Consider the following 25,540-nt stretch of genomic DNA (forward strand, 5'->3'; position numbering starts at 1 on the left):
TATGATAATATGAAATAAGGTACTTCCTTAGACGGGCTCTAAGTATGTTATCAGCTACAGAAACTGCTAATGCAGTACATTTTTAGGGTGAGCTATTGTGATCGCCCTGTGTCCGTCGTCGTCCGTCGTCAACAATTTGACTGTTAACACTCTAGATGTCAGAATTTGGTCACAATCTTAATGAAACTTGGTCAGAATGTTACCCTCAATAAAATCTTGGACGATTTATGACCATATGATCATGACCCTTAATCAGAATGTTATTCTTGATGATCTTTAGGTAGAGTTTGAAACTGGGTAATTAGAGGTCAAAAACCAGGGCACTAGGTCAAATCATAGAAAATCTTGAATTGGATACAGGGCCTTCAGGGCCCTCTTGTTTCTTAAATAAAAAAGTGTAAAAGGCAACATTGATTTTATTTGACATTCTATGGCTACGATCAATTAGATAATTTAGGTGCATCACAAGTAAGCTTAAGGCAAGGCAAAGCAAATTTAATATTTTAATGTTTGAGAAAACACATAATTACAAACACAATAAATATACTTATTTACCTGAAATACTGAATATCATACAAGCAGTTACAGAACAAAATAATGATTCCAACTTTAAACATAACAAGGTAAACAAACCATAACTTAAAAATTAATGATCATAGTTATCTGGCAATCAACCTGTACTATTTTAATATGTAAAACAGCATTGTGAATATTTTAGATGTCAAGATTCTGCAAATAACCCCGAAAAAATGGTTTGACCCTCTCAGCAGTTTGAAATGAATATAAATTCCCTGTAGTTGACGTTGTTAGCACCATTTCATCATTGAATATAACAATGCCTGCAGAAAGTATGAACATATTTAATTATCTAAAGTATGAGACCTTAAACTATATAATAAACATTCAACAACAATACATCTATAACATTTAAAAAACAACAACAACATAGATAATTCAACAAAACATGAGTCATTGACATTAAAATATTATATATATAAATATATATGTTGTAAATTTGTAATATATTCACAATAAAGCAGTTTAACGGTTCATAACATAATCAGAACAAGAATGTACTTTAATTATGCTTACATTAGCTCATTCATTAACTCATTCAGTTTAAAACTATATCCTTTGCAAATACGCTTAATTGTTCAGAAGGTTCATTTTAATTTTAACAATGTCACAGTATTCTAGACAAAGTTAATTGCCCCCTCCCCCGGGAAGGGATTAGTGGCCTACTGACCAGATGACTGTCACAAACCATGATGTATTGATCTAGTGATAAGAGAATACCCTGTAAGAAAATGGTCAAATCAGCCCTGCATTTGTCAGGAAAAAGACCAGCCCTCCCCTAAGCATATCTTTGAGCCCAGCAGGGGGGGGGGGCTTCAGCCCTAAAGCCCAGGGCTGAATCTGTGCCTGGGCTCTCACAGTTAGTTCCAGCATTATATGGAGCGCTTTCACATACTTTATATGACTCAAAAATGAACATCCAATAACTTGTGCTTATATCCAATTTTAACATATATTTATAAATATAATAGAATCAGGGCCTGGTTTTTAGCAAAGAAGATATTCCATCATATGTTACAAAAAATGAAATACTTACAAATAACATTTCTGCAAGATGTTTAAAACAATTTCAATAATTTATAATATGATAAGAAAGATTTGTAAAGGAAATAAAGGTGTTCTACAAACACTTTCAAAAAAACAACATTAGTGTTTAAATGAAGTTTTTTCATAAAATTTAACCACTTTCACTTGTAAATCAAAATTCTAAAGATATTTATTACAGTCTATGATGCTTTTTTGAGAACACTTTGAGATGCAAATGCAATTCTTGTCTCTTAGTTAAAATGTTTTTGATGAATACGGTTCTCAAGTCATCAATCCCAGATCGAATATGCACCCTGGTATACTAGGGTACTGAAGTGATCGGTCCCATATGTCAACTCTGGTACCCTGGATAAAACATTACTGCTGGATACTGTACTGAAGTGATCAATCCCTGATGCCACTCTGGTTTCCCGGATATAATGTTAATGGTGAATACTGTACTGAAGTGATCATTCCAAGATGCCACTCTGGTATCCTGGATAAAACGTTACTGGTGAATATGGTACTGAAGTGATCAATCCCTGATGCCACTCTGGTATCCTGGATAAAACGTTACTGGTGAATATGGTACTAATAGCTAGCGTTTCTGATCATTCCTAGATGCCAATATGGTATCCTTGATAAAACGTTATTGGTAACTATGGTACTGAAGATATTAATCCCAGATGCCAATCTGGTTTCCTGCATTACTGGTGAATTCGGTACTGAATTGGTTCCTGATCTGAAACAGATTTACACCAAACTGAAGCTATACACATTGGATCAATTTGTTCACATTTTGACACAGATGAAGAGGCTATCACTCTAACAAATGAAGTCACCTTTATTAAAAGTATGTAAATATGGCCCAAGACCACAGTGGTTTTTACTATATGTTTAATATAAACACTAACCTTGCTTTTCTCTTAAACAGTTTATGCATACAATTTGTTTGCAAAAACGGACTTCAAAACTCCTATAGTTCAATTTTAGGCCGTATGCAACACATACTGAAATGATATCTTAAACACTTAAAGAATGAGTATTAGCACCTGTGGTGTTTTCATTAAAGGCAGATATAGCCATTTCCCAGAGTTCAAATTTAACTTTGAGGAGCACTCACAAAATTTTGCGAGTGCTTTTTGAGGCTACTTGCAAAATGAAAAATCAACTTGCAATTTTATCATTTGCTTTAATTATTCCCTTATAATATTGTCTAATTAAAGTAGAAATTTACACCTTAGACATGTTTTGAATATTAAAAAGTATCAATCCTGAGTGACTCCACAACTAGAACTGGGGGGGGGGGTACAAAAAGACTTACATCAGATGCTGGCCGCTTTTTTATAACAAAGCTGTCCAATAATTTGACATTGTTCACTTTGTATATTTAACCTCGCTATCAGGTAATACCCATTTGACAAGCAGGCTACTATGGTGGCATATTTCTGCCACCAGATAACCATATAACTAACTAGTTAATTAAGAGGTTAACTAGTTACGTAACTAGTTAATTTTTTCAATAAATAAAATATCATAACGGGAAATAAATGCATATTAGTGCCTACAACTGCCATCCTTTTATTTTTTTTACCGGCTTAATGTTAAGTGGTTAACATAATTAACTAGTTAGTTAAGTTCCAACCCTGTTTCCATCAAAGGGTTAGCCATTATCTTTTTAAGAGCCATTATTTCCTCATGCATTGGAATTATTTGACCAAGTAAAGTTCTCCTTGTAGCTAAATTCAATGGTGTAGTATAAAACAGCACTACAAAAATGGCTTACTCTTATAACATTTTTTCTAAGCAAAAGAAGATTTTTCCACTTTATCGATCTAGCTTTTTATATAAAAAATGACATAGCGCCAAACTGAAATGTTTCAACTGGTCAAATTTATGTTTTTCTGGTCCAGTTATATACAAAGGTAACAGAAATGTTCAATTTAACAAAAAAAAGTTATCATGAATTTATAGACATTGTAAGCACCACTACATAATGCCAATTTTTTTTATTGCTTCCGGGACAAATGGTGCAACATAAGAAATGACAAAAAAACAACAACCAAAACTGAAAAATTCTAGTGTTTTCATGTATGAGGTGGCTACATGATGTAGAAAATGCAGCAATAGCATTATTATGCCCAATTTCAATTTTTTTTGCTTTAAATATCTGTTTTGAAGACTAGATTTGGCTTACAATTAAGAGTACAGCACTTTACTATTGTCTAAAAGTTTCTTATTTACACCTGATTTGCTATAAATCTCACTCTTTTGATTAATTTACACACAAACAAGTACTACAGAGTTGACTAAATTTATTCTTTTGAACTATTGAATTCAAAGCCTCATCTCCTCAGGATTCAGATTGCAGGACTTATAACTGCCAAGGGCGAAAAGCCGTAGCTTCATGTAACTGGAGCTTATTGGCACATCATAATCTGCAAGCAAGACACAAAATCAGTGTTTGACACAGAATGAAAGTATCGGCTTCTACTGTTTAAGAATGAAAAATGCCTGTAGACACTAGTTGAGGCATACACAACCTTTTATGTAGGCATTTATGTGATAAATATGCAGAAAAGTTCATAATTCAAAGATTTTCTTGACACAATTATTAAACATAAAGTCTTTTGGACATTTTGCAATCAATTTTTAACAATTCAAAGGTTTGAAAGCGTTGAAACATTACATACTTAGAATTCTTTCTTACTTAGAGAGGATATTCCTTTCTCTGAAATCCTTGCCAAGAACCGGTAATGAATTCCATCACAAGACCACGTTTTGATCAGCATTGGTTCTTGTCTTTGAAAATACTTCTGTGGCTTCAGCAATTAGACTGGCTATAGAAATAAGCAATACATTAGTGTTTTTAAAGCTGCACTCTCACAGATTGAACGTTTTGATAACATTTTATTAAATAATTGTCTGAGATTTGATACAGAAATAAACTTTTCGGTGCCAATCTGGTGTTCAGTCCCTTTAAGGCATTTTGAGTGTATTTAGGTGTTTTCTTTAATGCATAAAGAAAAAGGTCTTATCTTAATGAAACCAGCTCACTATTTATTCTTTTGCCTTCAGAAATGTGAAGTTTTCCAATGTATATACTTCAAATAAATGAATATATTCATGAATGTTTGATACATGTATATTGAATTAATGAAAAGAAGCAATATTTCTTATATGATAGGAATCTCATTGTGTTGCTGTGATTGTTTTTCTTTTCCATAAGCTGAATCTCGTATGCACACTAAATAAAACATCATTCTGCATCATATGTGTAGTAAGTTTTGATACTTGTTTGCAATTAAGAAATGTTTGCTTAAAAGAGCAAACAAAATGTGCGAATAGATGCACAATACACTCCAAAGACCATTACAAGTCAGCAGTTTCATAAGACAATGATATTATCTCAAAGCCGCACCAAAAACGGCATGAAAGAAGTTCAAAGAAACAACACATCTGAAGATATTTAGTGCCTTTGATATACAAATAAGAAACATTATATATCAAAGGCACTAAATATCTTCAGATGTGTTGTTTTTCTCATTGTATGTACCACACTGATTCAGATGCCTGTGGTTATAATTATTCAGCCATTTATTTTTTATTACTATTGAATAATATTAGTTAATTAACACTAAATATGTTTAATATGTGTTCATTTTATTCAGCTACTTGTTTTAATTTTACATATATAAACACTTTATTGAAATAAATGACCGCATGATCAGTTCAATGTTTCAGTGCCCACTGTACTGGAAGTGTCCAACGTCCAAATGCAGTGATTACACATCTAATTGAGTTGGTTATGGGCGACAACTCACTGATGACGGTACTTAGCTTGACAGATGGATTGAAGTGGGCGATCAAAGTGTATGAAACTTAGCATCTTTAGGTAAATATATAGATAATGCTAGAATTGATGACCAAAATGCAAAGTCCGTGTACAAGGGTTAAGTGTGTAATGGATAGTGATGATGGTCTTGCATATGATGATGATGATGATGATGATGATGATGATGATGATGATGACGATGACGAAGATGATGATGATGATGATGATGATGATGATGATGATGATGATGATGATGATGATGATGATGGTGGTGGTTGTGGTGAGGGTAATGGTGGTGGTGGTGGTTATGGTGGTGGTTATGGTGATGGTGGTGGTGATGGTTGTGGTGATGGTGGTGGTGGTGTTGTTGTTGGTGGTGGTGATGGTGGTGGTTTTGTTGGTGGTGTTGGTGATGGTGGTTGTGATGGTGGTGGTGATGGTGGTGGTGTTGGTGTTGGTGGTGGTGATTGTAGTTATGGTGATGGTGGTGGTGATGGATGTGGTGATGGTGGTGGTGTTGATGGTGGTGGTAGTGGTGGTAGAGGTGGTGGTTATGTTGATGGTGATGGTGCTGGTGATAATGATGATGGTGGTGTTGGTGATGGTGAGGGTGGTGATGATGATGATGGTGATGGTGGTGATGGTGGTAGTGGTGGTAATGGTGGTGGTTATGGTGGTGGTTACAGTGATGGTGGTGGTGATGGTTGTGGTGGTAGTGCTGGTGGTGCTGTTGGTAGTGGTGGTAGAGGTGGTGGTTATGGTGGTGGTTATGGTGATGGTGATGGTGCTGGTGATGATGGTGATGATGGTGGTGGTGGTGTTGGTAGTGGTGGTGATGATGATGATGGTGGGGGTGGTGGTGATGGTGGTAGTGGTGATAATGGTGGTGGTTATGGTGGTGGTGATGGTTGTGGTGGTGGTGATGATGATGGTGGTGGTGGTGGTGGTGCTGGTGGTGGTGGTGATGATGATGATGATGATGATGATGATGATGATGATGATGATGATGATGATGATGATGATGATTGTGATGGTGGTTGTGGTATAGATGATGATGTTGATGGTTGTGGTGGTGGTTATGGTGATGGTGGTTGTGGCGATTGTGGTGGTGATGGTGGTGGAAATGGTGGTTGTGATGGTGGTGGTGATGATGGTGGTGATGGTGATGGTTTTGGTGGTGATGGTGGTTGTGGTGGTGGTTGTGATGGTGGTGGTGGTGGTGGTGCTGGTGGAGGTGATGATAGTGGGGATGGTGATGACAATGATGATTGTTGTGGTTGTTTTTTTGTTGTGATGAAGATGAAGATGATGATGATGGGTATGATGATATTGATAATAAATATCCCTAAGCTTACCTTTAAAGCTCTTTCAATGTCATGTCCATAGTTCCTAAGCTGTTTCATTTAGATTGGTGGACACCGGGAGACATTGGCATGATGGTGGTTGTGGTGGTGGTTTTCATAACGGTGGCGATAGTTGTGATGGGACTTCATTGGCAGTCTTGTTCGCAAAATAGGCTGTGGACAACATCAATAACAAAGATATGTATTTTTTGCTCACTCCTTTTGTATTTAAATTTGTTCAAAGTAAAAATAATATATAATGCATTTTAAATTGTGGAGAAATGACGGAACAATTTTGTTATTTTAAATAGAAAATAACAGCCACCATTGAAATAATCTTGTTTATGAGCCTATATTTTTTTGTCTAAAATTTATGAACATAATTTTCAATTCTTTATTATTAAATCAACATGTTTGATTTATTTTCTAAAATGTTCTTTGAATTAACAAATCTGATTTATTTTTTAAGAAAAACACGAAAACTGAAAATGGCATTTTCTGATGGTTTTTTAAATCTTATAGTGAAAATGCTAAAAGGCACCAGCATTCTTTCCCAAGATTTTCTTAACCAAACCCAGGTATCAGAAAATGTTTATTTCATATTCGTGTATATTCCTAAATACTACCTTAATTTAAAAAGTTGAACAATTATGTATAATTTTGCAAGTGGCTTATAATAGACTGGTAGAAAAGACTCATGAATTGAGAAGTGAAAAACAGTTTACAGCAATGTAGATATATTAGTGTAGTGAACATATTTTAAATTAATTTTAAACAATATTCGTTAAATATAAGCACGTTAATTAATATATTTGATATTTGCTTCTTTAATTATGATATTTAATTGAATTATGTATTATTGTAATAAGTGAGTGCATCGGTTCCATGTTTCAGTGACTGATGGTGGTGAGCAAAGTGGTGGTGGTGGATGTGATGATGGTGGTGAGCACGGTAGTGGTGGTGGATGTGCTGATGGTGGATAGCACGGTGTGGTGGTGGTGGATGTGATGATGGTGGATAGCACGGTGGTGGTGGTGGTGATGGTGGTGGGGGGGATGTGCTGATGGTGGATAGCACGGTGGTGGTGGTGGTTGTGGCGGTGGATTTGCTGATGGTGGATAGAAGGATGGCGGTGGTGGTGGTGGATGTGTTGATGGTGGATAGCACGGTGGTGGTGGTGGTTGTGGTGGTGGATGTGCTGATGGTGGTAAGCACAGTGTTGGTGGAGGTGGTGATGGTGGATGTGCTGATGGTGGTAAGCACAGTGTTGGTGGAGGTGGTGATGGTGGATGTGCTGATGGTGGTAAGCACAGTGGTGTGGTGTTGATGGATGTGCTGATGGTGGTGAGCACAGTGGTGGTGGTGGTGGATGTGCTGATGGTGGTAAGCACAGTGGTAGTGGTGGTGGATGTGCTTATGGTGGTAAGCACAGTGGTAGTGGTGGTGGATGTGCTTATGGTGGTAAGCACAGTGGTAGTGGTGGTGGATGTGCTTATGGTGGTAAGCACAGTGGTAGTGGTGGTGGATGTGCTGATGGTGGTAAGCACAGTGGTAGTGGTGATGGATGTGCTGATGGTGGTGAGCACAGTGGTAGTGGTGGTGGATGTGCTGATGGTGGTAAGCACAGTGGTAGTGGTGGTGGATGTGCTTATGGTGGTAAGCACAGTGGTAGTGTTGGTGATGTGCTGATGGTGGTAAGCGCAGTGGTAGTGGTGGTGGATGTGCTGATGGTGGTAAGCACAGTGGTAGTGGTGGTGGATGTGCTGATGGTGGTAAGCACAGTGGTAGTGGTGGTGGATGTGCTGATGGTGGTGAGCACAGTGGTACTGGTGGTGGATGTGCTTATGGTGGTAAGCACGGTGGTGGTGATGGTGGATGTGCTGATGGTGGTGAGCACGGTGGTGGTGGTGATGGTGGATGTGCTTATAGTGATAAGCATTGTGGTGGTGATGGTGGTGGATGTGCTTATGGTGGTAAGCACGGTGGTGGTGATGGTGGTGGATGTGCTTATGGTGGTAAGCACGGTGGTGGTGGTGATATATGTGCTGATAGTGGTGAGCACAGTGGTGTTGATGGTGGATGTGCTAATGGTGGTAAGCACGGTGGTGGTGGTGGTGGTGGTGGATGTGCATATGATGGTAAGCACGGTGGTTGTGGTGGTGGTGGTGGATGTGCATATGGTGGTAAGCACGGTGGTGGTGGTGGTGGTGGTGGATGTGCTAATGGTGGTAAGCACGGTGGTGGTGGTGGTGGTGGTGGAGGTTCATATGGTGGTAAGCACGGTGGTTGTTGTGGATGTGCTGATGGTGGTGAGCACTATGGTGGTGGTGGCGGATGTGCTGATGGTGGTAAGCGCGGTAGTAGTGGTGGTGGATGTGCTGATGGTGGTAAGCACGTTGGTGGTGGTTGTGGTGGATGTGCTTATGGTGGTGAGCACGATGATGATGGTGGTTGTGGTCATGATGGTGGTGAGCACGATGGTGATGGTGGTGGTCATGATTGTTGTGAGAACGATGATGGTGATGAGCACCGTGGTGATGGTGATGGTCATGATAGTTTTGAGCACGGTGGTGGTGGACATGATGGTGATGAGCAAGTTACAGGTGATTTGATGGCGATAAGCACGGTTGTGAATGGTGATGGTCATTATGGTGATGAACAAGGTGATGGATGGTTGTGGTCACGATGGTGATGAGAACGGTGGTGGATGATAATGCTTATGATGGTGGTGAGCAAGGTGGATGTGGTATTGGTCATGATGGTGACAAGAATTGTTGTGGTAGTTGTTATGCTGATAATGAGCAAGGTGGTGGATTGCGATGGTCATGATGGTGGTGGTGGTAGAGGTGGCGATGATGGTCATGATGTTGATAAGCACGGTGATGATGATGGTGGTGGTGTTGGTGGTGGTCATGATAATGATGAGCACGGTGGTGGATGGTGATTTTTATGATGGTGATGAGCCCGGTGGTGGTAGTCGGGGTGGTGTTCATGATGGTGATAAGCACGGTGGTGGATGGTGATGGTCATGATGGTGATAAGCAAGGTGCAGGTGGTCATGATGGTGATAAGCACGATGTTGGATGGTGATGGTCTTGATGGTGATAAGCATTGTGGTGGATGGTGTTGGTCATGATGGTGGTAAGCAAGGTATTGGTGATGATGGTCATGATGATGATGACAAAGGTGGTTGATGTTGATGGTCATAATGTGATCATCATGATAGTAATGTGCAAGGTGGTGGTGTTTATGGTTATGATGGTCATGAAAATTGTGGTGGATAGTGATGGTCATGATGGTTATGAGAAAGATGACGGATGGTGATGGTCGTGATGGTGATGAGCATGGTGGTGGATGGTAGTGTTTGTGTTGATGATGAGCAAGGTTGTGGATGGTGATGGTCATGATGGTGATGAGCAAGGTGGTGGATGGTAGTGTTTGTGATGATGATGATGATGATGAGGAAGGTGGAGGATGGTGATAGTCATGATGGCGATGAGCAAGGTGGTGGATGGTAGTGTTTTTGATGGTGAAGAGCACGGTGGTGGATAGTAGTGTTTGTGATGATGATGAACAAGGTGGTGGATGGTGATTGTCATGATGGTGATGAGAAAGGTAGTTGATGGTAGTGTTAGTGAAGATGAGCAAGGTGGTGGATGGTGATGGTCATGATGGTGATGAACAAGGTGGTGGATGGTAGTGTTTGTGATTATGATGAGCAAGGTGGTGGATGGTGATGGTTATGATGGTGATGTGCTAGGTGGTGGATGGTGATGGTTATGATGGTGATGAGCAAGGTGGTGGATGGTGATGGTCATGATGGTGATGAACAAGATGGTGGATAGTGATGATTATGATGGCGATGAGCAAGGTGGTGGATGGTGATAATATGAAGGTGGATATTCATGATAATGATGGTGATGAGCAAGGTGATGGATAGTGATGGTATGATGGTGATGAGCATGGTGGTGGATGATGGTGGTCATGATGGTAATGAGCAAGGTGGTGGATAGTGATGGTCTTGATGGTGAAGAGCAAGGTGGTGGATTGTTTTGGGCTTGATGGTGATGAGCACGATGGTGGATGGTGATGGGCACGGTGGAGGTGGTAGATGTAATGGTCATGACGGTGATAAACAGGGTGGTGGATGGTGATTGTCATGATGGTGAAGAGGTGGAGGTGATGGTGATTGAAGTATTTGTGAAGGAGGTGGAGGTAGAGATGATGATGGTGGTGATGATGCTGGAGGTGATGGTGATTGAGGTGGTGGTGATGGAGGTGGAGTTGATGGTGGATGTGAAGGTGATAATGCTGCTGGTGGTGATGGTGATGGTGATTGAGGTGGATGTGATGGTGGAGTTTAAAGTAATAATGGTGATGCTGATGGTGATTGATATGCAGTTGAAAATTGTGATTGAGGTTGAGGTGATGATGGTGATTGAGGTGGTGGTGATGGGGTTTGAGGTGATGATGGAGGTGGGGGTGATGATGCTGGTTGTTAAGATGGTGATGGTGATTGAGGTGGGGATTGTAATGGTGGTGATGATGATGGTGGTGGTGATTAAGGTGGTGGTGAGGATGGTGATAGTGATTGAAGTTGAGGTTATGGTGATGGAGGTAGTGGTGATGGAGGTGGACGTGATGGTTGAGGTGGAGGTGATGATGCTAGTGGTGGTGATGGTGATTGAGGTGATGGTGATGGAGGTGGTGGTGATGGAGGTGATGGTGGAGGTGTAGGTTATGATGCTGGAGGTGGTGATTGAGGTGGAGGTGATGATTGTGATGGTGATGGTGATTGATTTGCAATTGGAAATGGCGGTAGTGATGGACGTGGTGAATCTTGTGGTGATGATGGTGTATGTGATGGAGTTGAAGGTGATGGAGTTGGAGGTGATGGTGGAGGTGACGACGGTGATTTATTTGGAGGTGCTGTTGGTGATTGTGGTAGAGTTTATTGTGGTGGAGGTGATGATGGTGATAGTGTTGGTAATTAATTTGGTGGTGGTGATGGAGGTGGGGGTGGTTATTGATGTGCAGTTGGAATTGGTGATTGAGGTGAAGATGATGATGGTAATGGTGAAGGAGGTGGAGGTGGTGGTGATGATGGAGTTGGAAGTGATGCTGGTAATGATGTTGGATGTGATGGTGGTGGAGGTGATGATGGTGATGGTGATGACGATGGTGATTGAGGTGATGTTGGTGGTAATGGAGGTGGAGGTTATGGTGGATGTGGAGGTGATGATGGTGATGGTGATTGTGATTGATGTGCAGTTGGAAATGGTTGAGGTGATGTAGGTGTATGTGTTGGTGATGTAGGTTGGGGTGATGGTTGAGGTTGTGGTGATGATGCGGGTGGTGGTGATTGAGGTGGAGGTGGTGGTGATGGAGGTGGAGGTTATGATATTGATGGTGATCTATGTGCAATTGTAAATGATGGGGGTTATGGAGGTGGTGATGCTGGTGGTGATGGTGATTGAGATGGAGGGGATGATTGTGGTGGTGGTGATGGTGATGGTGATGGAGGTGGTGGTGATGGATGTAATGGTGGAGCTGGAGGTGATGGTTTTGGTGATTGACGAGGAGGTGGTGGTGATGAAAGTGGAGTTGATGATGTTGTTTGTTATTTATGTGCAGTTGAAAATGGTTGAGGTGATGGAGGTGGTGATGCTGGATGAGGTGGAGGTGATGATGCTGGTGGTGGAGATGGGGATGGTGATTGAGGTGGAGTTGATTGAGGTAAAATTGATTGTGAAGGTTGAGGTGATTATGGTGATGGTGATTGTTATGGAGGTGAAGATGGTGATGATGATGGTGGTTGAGGTGGTGGTAGTGGTTATGGGGGTGGAGGTGATGATGATGGTGATTAATATGCAGTTGAAAATGGTTCAGGTGATGGAGGTGGAGGTGATGGTGATGGATGTGGTGGTAATGGAGGTGGAGGTGATGGTGGAGGTAGATGTGATGATGCTGGTGGTGCTGATGGTGATGGTGATTGAGGTGGAGGTAATAGTGATGGAGTTGGTGGTTATGGAGGTGGAAGTGATGGTGGAGATAGAGGTGGTAATGCTGGTAAGGATGATGGTGATAGTGATTGAGGTGAAGGTAATGGTGGATGTGGAAATAATGATGCTGGTGGTGGTGATGGTGATTGAGGTTGACGTGGTGGTGATGGAGGTGGAGGTGAAAATGGAGGTGGATGTGATGCTGGTGATTGATGTAGAGGTGAAGTTGAAATTGTGGTAATGGTGGGGGTGTAGGTGATGGAAGTGGTGATGCTGGTGGTGGTGATGGTGGTGGTGATGGTGATTGATGAGGAGGTGAAGTTGGAAATGGTGGTGAGGGTGGAGATGGAGGTGATAGTGGAGGTGAAGATGATGATGCTGGTTGTGGTTATTGAGATGGAACTGGTGCTGATGGAGGTGGGGGTGATGATGGTGATGGTGATGGTGATTGATGTTCAGCTGGAAATGGTGCAGGTGATGGAGATGGTCATGCTGTTGGTGATTGAGGTTGAGGTGATGATGTTGGTGGTGATGGGGGTTGAGGTGATGGTGGATGTGAAGGTACTGATGCTGGTCGTGGTAATGGGGATGGTAATTGAGGTGGAGGTGGAGGTGATGTAGGCGGAGGTAATGAATGTGATGATGTTTGATGCTGAGGTGATGATGGTAATGGTGGTGTAGTTGATGATGGTGATGTTGATTGAGGTGGAGGTGGTGGTGATGGAGGTGGAGATAATGGTGAAGGTGGAGGTTACGATGGTGATGGTGAAGGTGATTGATATGCAGTTGGAAATGGTTGAGGTGATGGAGGTGGAGGTGATGGTGATGGAGTTGGTTGTGATGTAGTTGTTGGTGATGGAGGTGATGGTGGTGGTGGTGGTGATGATGCTTGTGGTATTTTTTGAGGTGAAGGTGGTGGTGGTGATGGAGGTGGAGGTGATGGTGAAGGTTGAGGTGTTTATGGTAATGCTGATGTTGATTAATGTGCAATTTGAAATGGTGGAGGTGATGGACGTGATGATGTTGGTAGTGATGGTGATTGACTTGGAGGTGATGATTGTGTAGGTGATGGAAGTGGAGGTGATGGTAGAGTTTATGATGCTGGTGGTGTTGATGGGGATGTTGATTGAGTAGGAGGTAATGGAGGTTGAAGTAATGGTGGAGGTGGAGCTGATTATGGTGATGGTGATTGAGGTGAAGGTGATGATGGTGATGGTGGTGGAGTTGATGGTGCTTTGAGGTGATTGTGATGGTTATTAAGGTGGAAGTGGTGGTGATTGAGGTGGAGGTGATGGTGGAGGTTGAGCTGATGATGGTGATGGTGATTGATGTGCAGTTGTAAATCGTTGTGGTAATGGAGGTGATGGTGATGGGGAAGGTGGTGATGGAGGTGATGGTGGAGGTGTAGATAATAATGCTGGTAGTGTGAAGGTGATGATGCTGCTGATGGTGGTGATGGTGATGTTGATTGAGGTGGAGGTGATGGTGGTTGGGATAATGCTGGTGGTGGTGATCGTGATTGAGTTGGAGGTAAAGGTGGAGATGGAAGAGATGATGGTGGAGGTGATTGGTGTGCAGTAGGAAATGGTTGAGGTGATGGAAGTGTAGGTAATGGTGTTTGAGGGTGTGGTGATAGAGGTTTAGGTGATGGTGGAAGTGGAAGTGATGATGGTGATGGTGATGTTGATTCATATGCAGTTGGAAATGGTGATTGAGGTGGTGGTGATGATGGTGATAGAGTTGGAGTCGGTGGTGAAGGTGGAGGTGGTGATGTTGGTGGTGATGATGGTTGTGGTTATTGAGGTGGAGTAGGTTGTGGTTGTGATTATTGTGATTGATGTGGAGGTGGAGTTGGAAATGGTGGTGATGGTGGAGGTGGAGGTGATGGAGGTGGTGATGAAGGTGGTGGTGATGGTGGAGGTTTTTGGTGATTCATGTTGAGGTGGAGTTGGAAATAGTGGTGAGGGCGCAGATGGAGGTGGAGGTGGGGGTGATGGGGGTGGAGGTGACGGTGGAGGTGGAGGTAATGATGCTGTTGGTTGTAATGGGGATAGTGATTGAGGTGGAGGTGGTGGTGATAGAGGTCGAAATGATGATGGTGATTAAGGCTAAGTGATGATGATAATGGTGGTGTAGGTGATGATGGCGATGGTGATGGTGATTGAGGTGGAGGTGGTGGTGATGGAGGTGGAGGTAATGGTTCAGATGGAGGTGACGATGGTGATGGTGATGGTAATTGATATGCAGTTGGAAATGGTTTAGGTGATGTAGATGGACGTGATGGTGATGGAGGTTTTGGTGATGGAGGTGCATGTGATGTTGGAGGTGGAGGTGGTGTTGCTGGTGGTAGTGATGGGGATTAAGGTGGGATTGATGGTGATGGTGATGTAGGCTGTCATGGTGATTGAGGTGGAGGGGATGGTGGACTTGAAAGTCATGATCGTGATGAGGATGGTGATTAGTTGCAGTTGAAAATGATAATTGAGGTGGAGGTGATGATTGTAATGGTGATGGAGGTGGATGTGGAGGTGGTGGTGATTTGGGTGGAAGTGATGATGCTTGTGGTGGCTATTGAGGTGGAGGTGGTGGTGATGCAGGTGATGGCGATGGTGAAGGTTGAGGTGATTATGGTGATGGTGATGGTGATTGATGTACAGTTTCAAATGGTGGAGGTGGTGGTGCTGGTGGTGATGGTGATTGAGGCGAAGATGATGATGGTGTAGGTGATGGAGGTGATGGTGGTGGTGGTGATGATGCTTGTGGTGTTTTTTGAGTGAAGGTGGTGGTGTAGATGGAGGTGGAGGTGATGGTGAAGGTTGAGGTGATTATGGTAATGCTGATGCTGATTGATGTGCAATTTGAAATGGTGGAGGTGATGGACGTGATGATGCTGGTGGTGATGGTGATTGACTTGGAGGTGATGATTGTGTAGGTGATGGAAGTGGAGGTGATGGTAGAGTTTATGATGCTGGTGGTGTTGATGGGGATGTTGATTGAGTAGGAGGTAATGGAGGTTGAAGTAATGGTGGAGGTGGAGCTGATTATGGTGATGGTGATTGAGGTGAAGGTGATGATGGTGATGGTGGTGGAGTTGATGGTGCTTTGAGGTGATTGTGATGGTTATTAAGGTGGCAGTGGTGGTGATTGAGGTGGAGGTGATGGTGGAGGTTGAGTTGATGATGGTGATGGTGATGGTGATTGATGTGCAGTTGGAAATCGTTGAGGTAATGGAGGTGGGGGTGATGGTGATGGAGGTGGTGGTGATGGAGGTGATGGTGGAGGTGTAGATAATAATGCTGGTAGTGTGAATGTGATGATGCTGCTGATGGTGGTGATGGTGATGATGATTGAGGTGGAGGTGATGGTGGTGGGGATAATGCTGGTGGTGGTGATCGTGATTGATATGGAGGTAAAGGTGGAGATGGAAGTGATGATGGTGATGGTGGAGATGATTGGTGTGCAGTAGGAAATGGTTGAGGTGATGGAAGTGGAGGTAATGGTGATGGAGGGTGTGGTGATAGAGGTTTAGGTGATGGTGGAAGTGAAAGTGATGATGGTGATGGTGATGTTGATTCATATGCAGTTGGAAATGTTGATTGAGGTGGTGGTGATGATGGTGAAAGAGGTGGAGTCAGTGGTGAAGGTGGAGGTGGTGATGTTGGTGGTGATGATGGATGTGGTTATTGAGGTGGAGTAGGTTGTGGTTGTGATTATTGTGATTGATGTGGAGGTGGAGTTGGAAATAGTGGTGATGGTGGAGGTGGAGGTGGTGGAGGTGGTGATGAAGGTGGTGGTGATGGTGAAGGTTTATGGTGATTCATGTTGAGGTGGAGTTGGAAATAGTGGTGAGGGCGCAGATGGAGGTGGAGGTGGGGTGATGGGGGTGGAGGTGACGGTGGAGGTGGAGGTAATGATGCTGTTGGTTGTAATGGGGATAGTAATTGAGGTGGAGGTGGTGGTGATAGAGGTCGAAATGATGATGGTGATTAAGGCTAAGTGATGATTGTAATGGTGGTGTAGGTGATGATGGCGATGGTGATGATGATTGAGGTGGAGGTGGTGGTGATGAAGGTGGAGGTAATGGTTCAGATGGAGGTGACGATGGTGATGGTGATGGTGATGGTAATTGATATGCAGTTGGAAATGGTTTAGGTGATGTAGATGGACGTGATGGTGATGGAGGATTTGGTGATGGAGGTGCATGTGATGTTGGAGGTGGAGGTGTTGTTGCTGGTGGTAGTGATGGTGATTAAGGTGGGGTTGATGGTGATGGTGATGTAGATTGTCATGGTGTTTGAGGTGGAGGGGATGGTGGACTTGAAAGTCATGATCGTGATGAATATGGTGATTAGTTGCAGTTGAAAATGATGATTTAGGTGGAGGTGATGATTGTAATGGTGATGGAGGTGGATGTGGAGGTGGTGGTGATTTGGGTGGAAGTGATGATGCTTGTGGTGGCTATTGAGGTGGAGGTGGTGGTGTTGCAGGTGAAGGTGATGGTGAAGGTTGAGGTGATTATGGTGATGGTGATGGATGTGCAGTTTGAAATGGTGGAGGTGGAGCTGATGATGGTGTAGGTGATGGAGGTGTAGGTGATGATGGTGATGGTGGTGGAGTTGATGGTGCTTTGAGGTGATTGTGATGGTTATTAAGGTAGAAGTGGTGGTGATTGAGGTGGAGGTGATGGTGGAGGTTGAGTTGATGATGGTGATGGTGATTGATGTGCAGTTGGAAATCGTTGAGGTAATGGAGGTAGAGGTGATGGTGATGGAGGTGGTGGTGATGGAGGTGATGGTTGAGGTGTAGAAAATAATGCTGGTAGTGTGAAGGTGATGATGCTGCTGATGGTGGTGATGGTGATGTTAATTGAGGTGGAGGTGATGGTGGTGGGGATAATGCTGGTGGTGGTGATCGTGATTGAGTTGGAGGTAAAGGTGGAGATGGAAGTGATGATGGTGATGGTGGAGGTGATTGGTGTGCAGTAGGAAATGGTTGAGGTGATGGAAGTGGAGGTAATGGTGATGGAGGGTGTGGTGATAGAGGTTTAGGTGATGGTGGAAGTGGAAGTGATGATGGTGATGGTGATGTTGATTCATATGCAGTTGGAAATGTTGATTGAGGTGCTGGTGGTGATGGTGATTGAGGTAGAGATGATGATGGTGTAGGTGATGGAGGTGGAGGTGATGGTGCAGGTGATGATGCCTGTGGTGGTGATGGGGATGGTGATTGAGGTCGGGTTAATGGAGGTGGAAGTGATGGTGGAGGTGATGATGGTGATTGAGATGAAGGTGATGATGGTGATGGTGGTGGAGTTGATGGAGCTTTGAGGTGATGGTGATGGTTATTAAGGTGGAAGTGGTGGTGATGGTGGTGGAGGTGATTGTGGAGGTTGAGATGATGATGGTGATGGTGATGGAGATTGATGTGCAATTTGAAATGGTTGAGGTGATGGCGGTGGACTTCATGGTGATTGAGGTGATTGAGGTGGAGGTGATGGTGTTGGTGTGAAGGTGATGCTGCTGCTGCTGGTTGTGATGGTGATGGTGATGTGTGTGCAGTAGGAAATGGTTGAGGTGATGGTGATTTAGTTGATGGTGATGGAGGTGGAGGTCATGGTGGAAGTGGAAGTGATGATGATGATGATGATGATGATGATGATGATGATGATTGATATTCAGTTGGCAATGGTGATTGAGGTGGAGGTGATGATGGAGGTTGCGGTGGTGGTGATGGTGGTGGTGATGGTGGAGGTGATGATGTTAGTGGTTGTGATGGTGGTGGTTATTGAGGTGAAGGTGATGGTGATGGAGGTAATGATGCTGGTGGTAATTATATTTGAGGTGGAGGTGATGATGGTGGTGTGGATGGGGGGGGAGGGGATGGTGGAGGTGGATGTAATGATGCTGTTGTTGGTGATGGGGATGGTGATTTAGGTCGAGGTCTGGTTATAGGGGTTGGGTGATGATGGTGATTGAGGATAAGTGAAGATTGTAATGGTAGTGTAAGTGATAATGGTGATGGTGATGGTGATTGAGGTGTTGGTGATGGAGTTGGAGGTAATGGTTGAGTGAGGTGGAGGTGACGATGGTGATGGTGATGGTAATTGATATGCAGTTGGAAATGGTTGTTGATGATGGAGGTGAAGGTGATAATGCTGGAGGTGGTGATTGTGATGGCAAATGAGGTGGAGGGGGTAGTGGAATTGAAAGTAATGAATGTGATGGTAATAGTGATTGATTTGCAGTTGGAAATGGTGATTGAGGTGGAGGTGATGATGGTGATGGTGGTGGAGGTAGTGGTGATTGGGATGGAGGTGGAGGTGATTATGCTGGTGGTGGTAATGGTGATGGTGATTGAGGTGGAGATGGTGATGTTGTTTGTGATCAATGTGGTGGTAGTGATGGTGAAAGTGATTGAGGTTGAAGGGATGGAGGTGGAGGTGATCGTGTTGGAGGTAGTGATGGTGGATGTGGAGGTGGTGGTGATGGGGATTGTGTTTAAGGTGGAGGTGATGGAGGTGGAGGTGATGACGGTTATGATGGTAGGTAGAGATGATAGTAGTGAAGTGGTGATGGTGATGGTGATGGTGATTGATGTGCAGTTGGAAATAGTTGAGGTGATGCTGGTGGTGATGGTGGTGAAGGTGATTTTGGTGGAGGTGATGATGGTGATGGTGATGGACGTGATGGTGGAGGTGATGATGCTGGCGATGGTAATGGGGATGGTGATTGAGGTGGATAATGAGCTTGAGGTGATGATTATGATGGTGATTGAGGTGGAGGAGGTGATGGTGGTGGAGGTGACGATGGTGTTAGTGATGGTCATTGAGGTTGAGGTGTGGGCGATGATGGTAATGGTGATGACGATTGATTTGCAGTTGGAAATGGTTGAGTTGATGGAGGTGGAGGTGATGGTGATGGAGGTTGAGGTTTTGGTGGAGGTGGGGGTGTTGATTCTGGTGGTGGTGATGGTGATTGTGATTGAGGTGGAAGTGGCGGTGATGATGGAAGTAATGATTGTTATGGTAATGGTGATTGAAGTGCAGTTGGAAATGGTGACTGAGGTGGAGTTGATGATGGTGATGGTGATGGAGGTGGACATGGTAGTTATGCTGGTGGAGGTGATATTGGAGATGGAGGGGATGATGCTGATGGTGGTGGTGGTGTTGATGTTGATTGAGGTGGAGGTGGTGGTGAACGTTGGGGTGATAATGGTGATGCTGATGGTTATGCAGTTGGAAATGTTGGAGGTGTTGGAGGTGGGCATGCTGGTAGTGATGGTGACTCAGGTGGGGTTTATGATGGTGGTGCTGATGGAGGTGATGGGTGATGTAGAGGTGATGGAGGTGGAGTTGATTCTGGTGATAGTGATAGAGGTGGAGGTGGTGGTAATGGAGTTGGAGATGGTGCTGATGGAGGTGATGGTTGAGGCGGAGGAGATGGAGGTGGAGTTGAAGTTGGTGATAGTGATAAGGTTGAGGTGATGGAGGTGGTGGTGATGGAGGTGAAGGTGATGATGTTGGTGGTGGTGATGAAGATGGTGATTGTGGTGGTGGTGGAGGTGGAGATGATGATGGTGATGGTGATTGAGGTTGAGGTGATGATGGTGGTGGTGGTGGTGGTGGAAGTGATGGTGATTGAGGTGATGATAGTGATGCTGATTGAGGTGGAGGTGATGGTTTAGGTTGTGGTGTTGATGGTGATGTTGATGGTAATTGGTGTGCAGTTCGAAATGGCTGAGTTTATGGAGGAGTAGGTAATGGTGATGGAGGTGGTGTTAGAGGTGATGATGGTGATGATGATGGTGATAGATGTGCAGCTGGAAAAGGTTTAGGTGATGGACGTGGAGGTGATGGTGATGGAGGTGATGGTGGTGGTGATAATGATGTTGATTGAGGTGGAGGTGATGGTGATGGAGGTGTTGGTTATGGATGTGGAGGTGATGATGGAGGTGGAAGTGATGATGATGATGGTGGTGGAGGTGATGGTGGTGGAACTGATGATGGTGGTGGTGATGGTGCTTGAGGTGATGGTGGTGATTGAGGCGAAAGTGATGGTGGAGGTGGAGCGATGAATGTGATGGTGATGGTGATTGAGGTGGTGGTGATGGAGGTTAAGGTAATTATTGAGTGTGGTGGAGGTGACGATGGTGATGGTGATTGATATGCAGTTGGAAAAGGTTGAGGTGATGGAGGTGGAGGTGATGGTGATGGAAGTTGTTGTGATGGAGGTGGAGGTAGAGATGATGATGGTGGTGATGATGGAGGTGATGGTGGAGGTGACGGTGATAATGCTGCTGGTTGACATGGTGATGATGATTGAAGTGGAAGTGATAATGGTGATGGTGATGCTTATTGATATGCAGTTGGAAATTGTGATTGAGGATGAGGTGATGGTGGTGATGGTGATGGTGATGGAGGTGGTGGTGATGGGGTTTGAGGTGATGATGGAGGTGGATGTGATGATGCTGGTTGTTTAGATGGTGATTGAGGTGGAGATGGTAATTGTGGTGATTGTGCTGATGATGATGGTGATGGTGATTAAGGTGATGGTGGGGATGGTGATAGGTATTGAGGTTGAGGTGATGGATGCGGAGGTTATGGTGATGGAGGTAGTGATGATGGAGGTGGATTTGATGATGCTGGTTGTTTAAATGGTGATGGTGATTGAGGAGGAGATGGTAATTTTGTTGATGGTGCTGATGATGATGGTGATGGTGATAAAGGTGGTGGTGGGGATGGTGAAAGTGATTGAGGTTGAGGTGATAGATTCGGAGGTTATGGTGATGGAGATAGTGGTGAGGGAGGTGGAGGTGATGATGCTGGTGATGATGATTGAGGTGGAGGTGATGGTGATGGAGGTGGTGGTGATGAAGGTGATAGATGTGCAGTTGGAAATGTTTAGGTGATGGAGGTGGAGGTGATGGTGATGGAGGTGGAGGGGATGGTGGTGGTGATGATGATGTTGATTGAGGTGGTGGAGGTGGAGGTGATAATGCTGGTGGTGGTGATGTTTGAGGTGGAGGTAATGATGTTGGTGGAGGTGATGTTGAAGGTTGAGGTGATGATGCTGGTGGTGTTGATGGTGATGGTGATTGATGTGGAGTTGATGATGTTGGTGGTGATATATGTGGAGCAGATGGAGGTGGAGGTGATGATTGAGGTGGAGGTGGTGGTGATGGATGTGGAGGTGTTGATGGTGATGATGATTGCTGTGCAGTTGGAAACAATAGAGGTGATGCTGGTGTTGATGGTGATGGTGATGGATGTGATGGTGGAGGTGATGATTCTGGCATTGGTGATGGGGATGGTGACTGAGGTGGAACTGGAACTGGAGCCGATGATGGTGATGGTGATTGAGGTGGAGGAGGTGATGGTGGTTGTGATGGAGGTGATTGTGGAGGGTGAGGTGTTGGTGCTTGTGATGATGGGGATAGTGATTAGGTTGGAGGTGATGGAGGTTCAGGTGATGATGTTGATGGTGATTGAAGTGACGGTGATGGTGGTGGAAGTGATGATGGTGGAGATGACGATGGTGATAGTGATGGTCATTGAGGTGGAGGTGACGGTGGAGGTGATGATGGTGATGGTGATGGTGCTCAATGTGTAGTTTGAAAGGGTGATTGAGGGGAAAGTGATGGTGGTGGATGTGATGGTGGTGGAGGTGACGATGGTGATAGTGATGGGGTTGGAGGTGATGGTGGAGTTGGAGGTGATGATGGTGATGGTGATTGATATGCAGTTGGAAATGGTTATTTTGATGGTGGTGATGGTGATGGAGTTGGAGGTGTTGTTAAAGGTGAAGGTGATGATGCTGGTGGTGGTGATGGTGATTGTAATTGAGGTCGAAGTGAAGGTGATTAGAAGTGATGTTGGTTATGGTGATGGTGATTGATGTGCAGTTGGTAATGGTGATTGAGGTGGAGGTGGTGGTGATGGAGGTGATGGTGGTGATGATGGTGAAAGTGATTGAGGTTTAGTCGATTGAGGTGATGATGATGGTAGTGGTAATGGTGATGGTGTTTGAGGTGACTTAAATAAGGTGGAGGGGATGGTTGCTGTGGAGGTTATGTTGCTGGCGGTGGTGATAATGATGATGATTGAGGAAGAAGTAATGGTGATGGAGTTGGAGGTGATAGTGAAGGTTGATGTGATGATGTTGATGGTGATGGTGATTGATGTGCAGTTGGAATTGGTGAAGGTAATGGCGGTGGTGATGCTTTTGGTGATGGTGATTGAGGTGAAGGTGATGATGGTTGTGGTGATGGGAGAGGAGGTGTTGGTGGAGGTGATAATGCTGGTGGTGGTGATGGTGATGGTGATGGTGAGTTAGGTGGAGGTGATGTTGGAGGTGGAAATGATTATAGTTATGGTAATTACGATTGATGTGCAGTTGGGAATGGTTATTGAGATACTGGTGATGGAGATGGAGGTGCTGGTGATGGAGGTGGAGGTGATGGTGGAGGTGAATGGTGATGATGCTGGTGGTTGTGATGGTGATTGAGGTAGAGGTGGTGATGATGTTGGTGGTTATGAAAGTGTTGGTGGTGATAGTGATTGAGGTTGAGGTGATGGAAGTGGAAGTGTTGTTGATTGATGTGGAGGCGATAATGTCGGTGGTTGTGATGGTGATGGTGATTTAGGTTGAGATGATTGCGATGGAGGTGATGGTTCGTGTGGTGGTGATTGAGGTGGAAGTGGTGGTGATGAAGGTGGAGGTGATGGTGAAGTTGGAGGTGCTTATAGTGATAGTGATGGTGATTGATGTGCAGTTGGAAATGGTTGAGGTGATGGAAGTGGTAATGCTGGTGGTTAAGGTGATTGTGGTGGAGGTGATGGCGGGCGAGGTGATGGTGGAGGTGATGATGCCTCTGGAAGTGATGGGCATAGTGATTGAGGTGGAGGTGATGGAGGTGGAGGTGGTGGTGGAGGTGGAGGTGATAATGGTGAAGGTGATGGTGATAGATATGCAGTTGGAAACTGTTGAGGTGATGGAGGTGGAGGTAATGGTGATGGATGGTTTAACAATGGAGCTGGAGGTGATGATGGAGGTGGAGGTGATGATGCTGGTGGTGAGGATGGTAATGGTGATTGAGGTGATGATGATGGTGATAGAGGTGGTGGTGATTGAGGTGGAGGTGATGGTGGAGTTTGAGTTGATAATGCTGGTTGTGGTGATGGTGATGGTGATTGAGGTGGAGGTGATAATGGTGATAGTAATGGTGATTGATGTGCATTTGGAAATTATGATTGAGGTAGAAGTGATGAGGTGAAGGTGGTGGTGATGGTGTAGGTGGATGTGATGACGCTGGTTGTGATGATGGTGATTGAAGTGGAGGTGTCGGCAATTTATATGGAGCTGATGATGGTGGTGGTGGATGTGATGAAGGTGGTGAAGCTGGTCGTGGTGATGGTGATGGTGATGGATGTGGAGGTAAAGTTGGAAATTGTGGTGAGGGAGAATGTGGAGGTGATGATGCTGTTGGTGGTTATGGAGGTGGAAATGATGGTGATGATGGAGATGGTGATGATGATGCTGATTGATGTTCAGTTGGAAATGGTGGAGGTGATGGAGGTCGTGATGCTGGTGGTGATGCTGATTGAGGTAGAGGTGATGATGGTGATGGTGATATGGGTGGAGGTGATGGTTGATTGGAAGGTTATGATGCTGGTGGTGGTGATGGGGAAGGTGACTGAGGTTGAGATGGAGGCTAAGGTGATGATGGTAATGATGGTGTAGGTGATGTTGATGGTGAATGAGGTGAAGAAGGTGGTGATGGAGGTGGAAATGACGATGGCAATGGTGATGGTGATTGATATGAAGGTGGAGGTCATAATGCTAGTGGGGGTGATGGTGACTGAGGTAGAGGTGTTGGTGATGGAGAAAGTGATGGATGTGCAGGTGATGGTGATGAAAGTGGAGATTATGTGGAGTTGGTGATGATTGGGTGATAATGATGGTGGTGATGATGAAAGTGGTGGTGGTGATGGTGATGGTAAAAGTTATTGAGATTGAGGTTGTGGAGGTGGTGGCTATGGTGATGGACGTGGTTGTGATGGAGGTGGAGGTGATGGTGAATTTGGAGGTGATGATGTTGGTGCTGGTGATTGAGGTGGAGGTGGTTGTGATGGAGATGGAGTTGATGGTGATGGTGATTGTGATTAATGTGTGGTTGGAAATGGAGATGGAGGTGGAAGTGATTATGGTGATGGTGATTGTGATTGATTTGCAGTTGGAAACGGAAGGTTGATGGAGGTGGAGGTGATGATGATTGAGGTGATATTGGAGGTGGTGGTGGTGGTGGTGATGGAGATGGTGATTGAGGTGGAGGTGATGTAATTGGAGGTGGTGGTGATGGAGGTGGAGGTGATGGTAGAGGTGATAATGCTGGTGGTGGTGATGGTGATGATGATTGCGGTGAAGGTGAAGGTGGGGGTGGAAGTGATGATGCTGGTGGTGGTGATGGTGATGGTGATTAAGGTGGAAGTAGAGGTGATGGTGGAGCTGATACTGCTGGTGGTGGTGATGGTGATTGAGGTGGCGGTGTCGTTGACGATGGAGTGACTGAGGTTGAGATGATGGATGTGTAGTTGATGGTGATGAAGGTAATGTTGACGGGGTGGAGGTGATGTTGGAGTTGAAGGTGATGTTGCTGGTTGTGATGATGGTGGTGCTGATTGAGTTGGAGGTGATGTAGGTGGAGGTTATTGTGGAGGAAGAGGTGATGATGCGGGTTGTGGTTATTGAGGTGAAGGTGGT

The 25,540-nt window shown here is 44.4% G+C and overlaps 1 protein-coding gene across 1 annotated transcript; it reads right to left on the minus strand.

Annotated features, from left to right (window-relative positions):
- Positions 1 to 5,515: 5,515 nt before the first annotated feature.
- LOC128204635 (uncharacterized) lies at positions 5,516 to 24,017 on the minus strand. Its single transcript, XM_052906037.1, has 7 exons — positions 23,947 to 24,017; positions 23,700 to 23,846; positions 19,587 to 19,929; positions 16,950 to 17,098; positions 13,538 to 13,952; positions 7,858 to 8,004; positions 5,516 to 5,647 (listed from the first exon to the last, which is right to left on the minus strand). Exons 1-7 carry the CDS (start codon positions 24,015 to 24,017, stop codon positions 5,516 to 5,518), a joined length of 1,404 nt encoding a protein of 467 aa, XP_052761997.1.
- Positions 24,018 to 25,540: the final 1,523 nt, after the last annotated feature.

Source organism: Mya arenaria, chromosome 10 (genome assembly GCF_026914265.1).
Source record: "Mya arenaria isolate MELC-2E11 chromosome 10, ASM2691426v1".
NCBI classification, from domain to species: domain Eukaryota; kingdom Metazoa; phylum Mollusca; class Bivalvia; order Myida; family Myidae; genus Mya; species Mya arenaria.

What these genes read in the sequence shown, in the direction of transcription:
- LOC128204635 (XM_052906037.1), bottom strand. Translation starts at nt 24,017, where the DNA reads ATGCACATCAATCACCATTACTATCACCATTATCACCTCCACCTCAAT. An exon ending in ACCTCCACCTCCACCACCAC is followed by an intron (nt 19,930 to 23,699) that starts CTCCACCTCCAT and finishes CACCACCATCAG; the next exon opens with CATCATCCCCTCCATCTCCA. An exon ending in TCACCTTCACCATCACCATC is followed by an intron (nt 8,005 to 13,537) that starts GTAACCTCCACC and finishes ATCACCACCTCC; the next exon opens with ACCAACACTGTGCTTACCAC.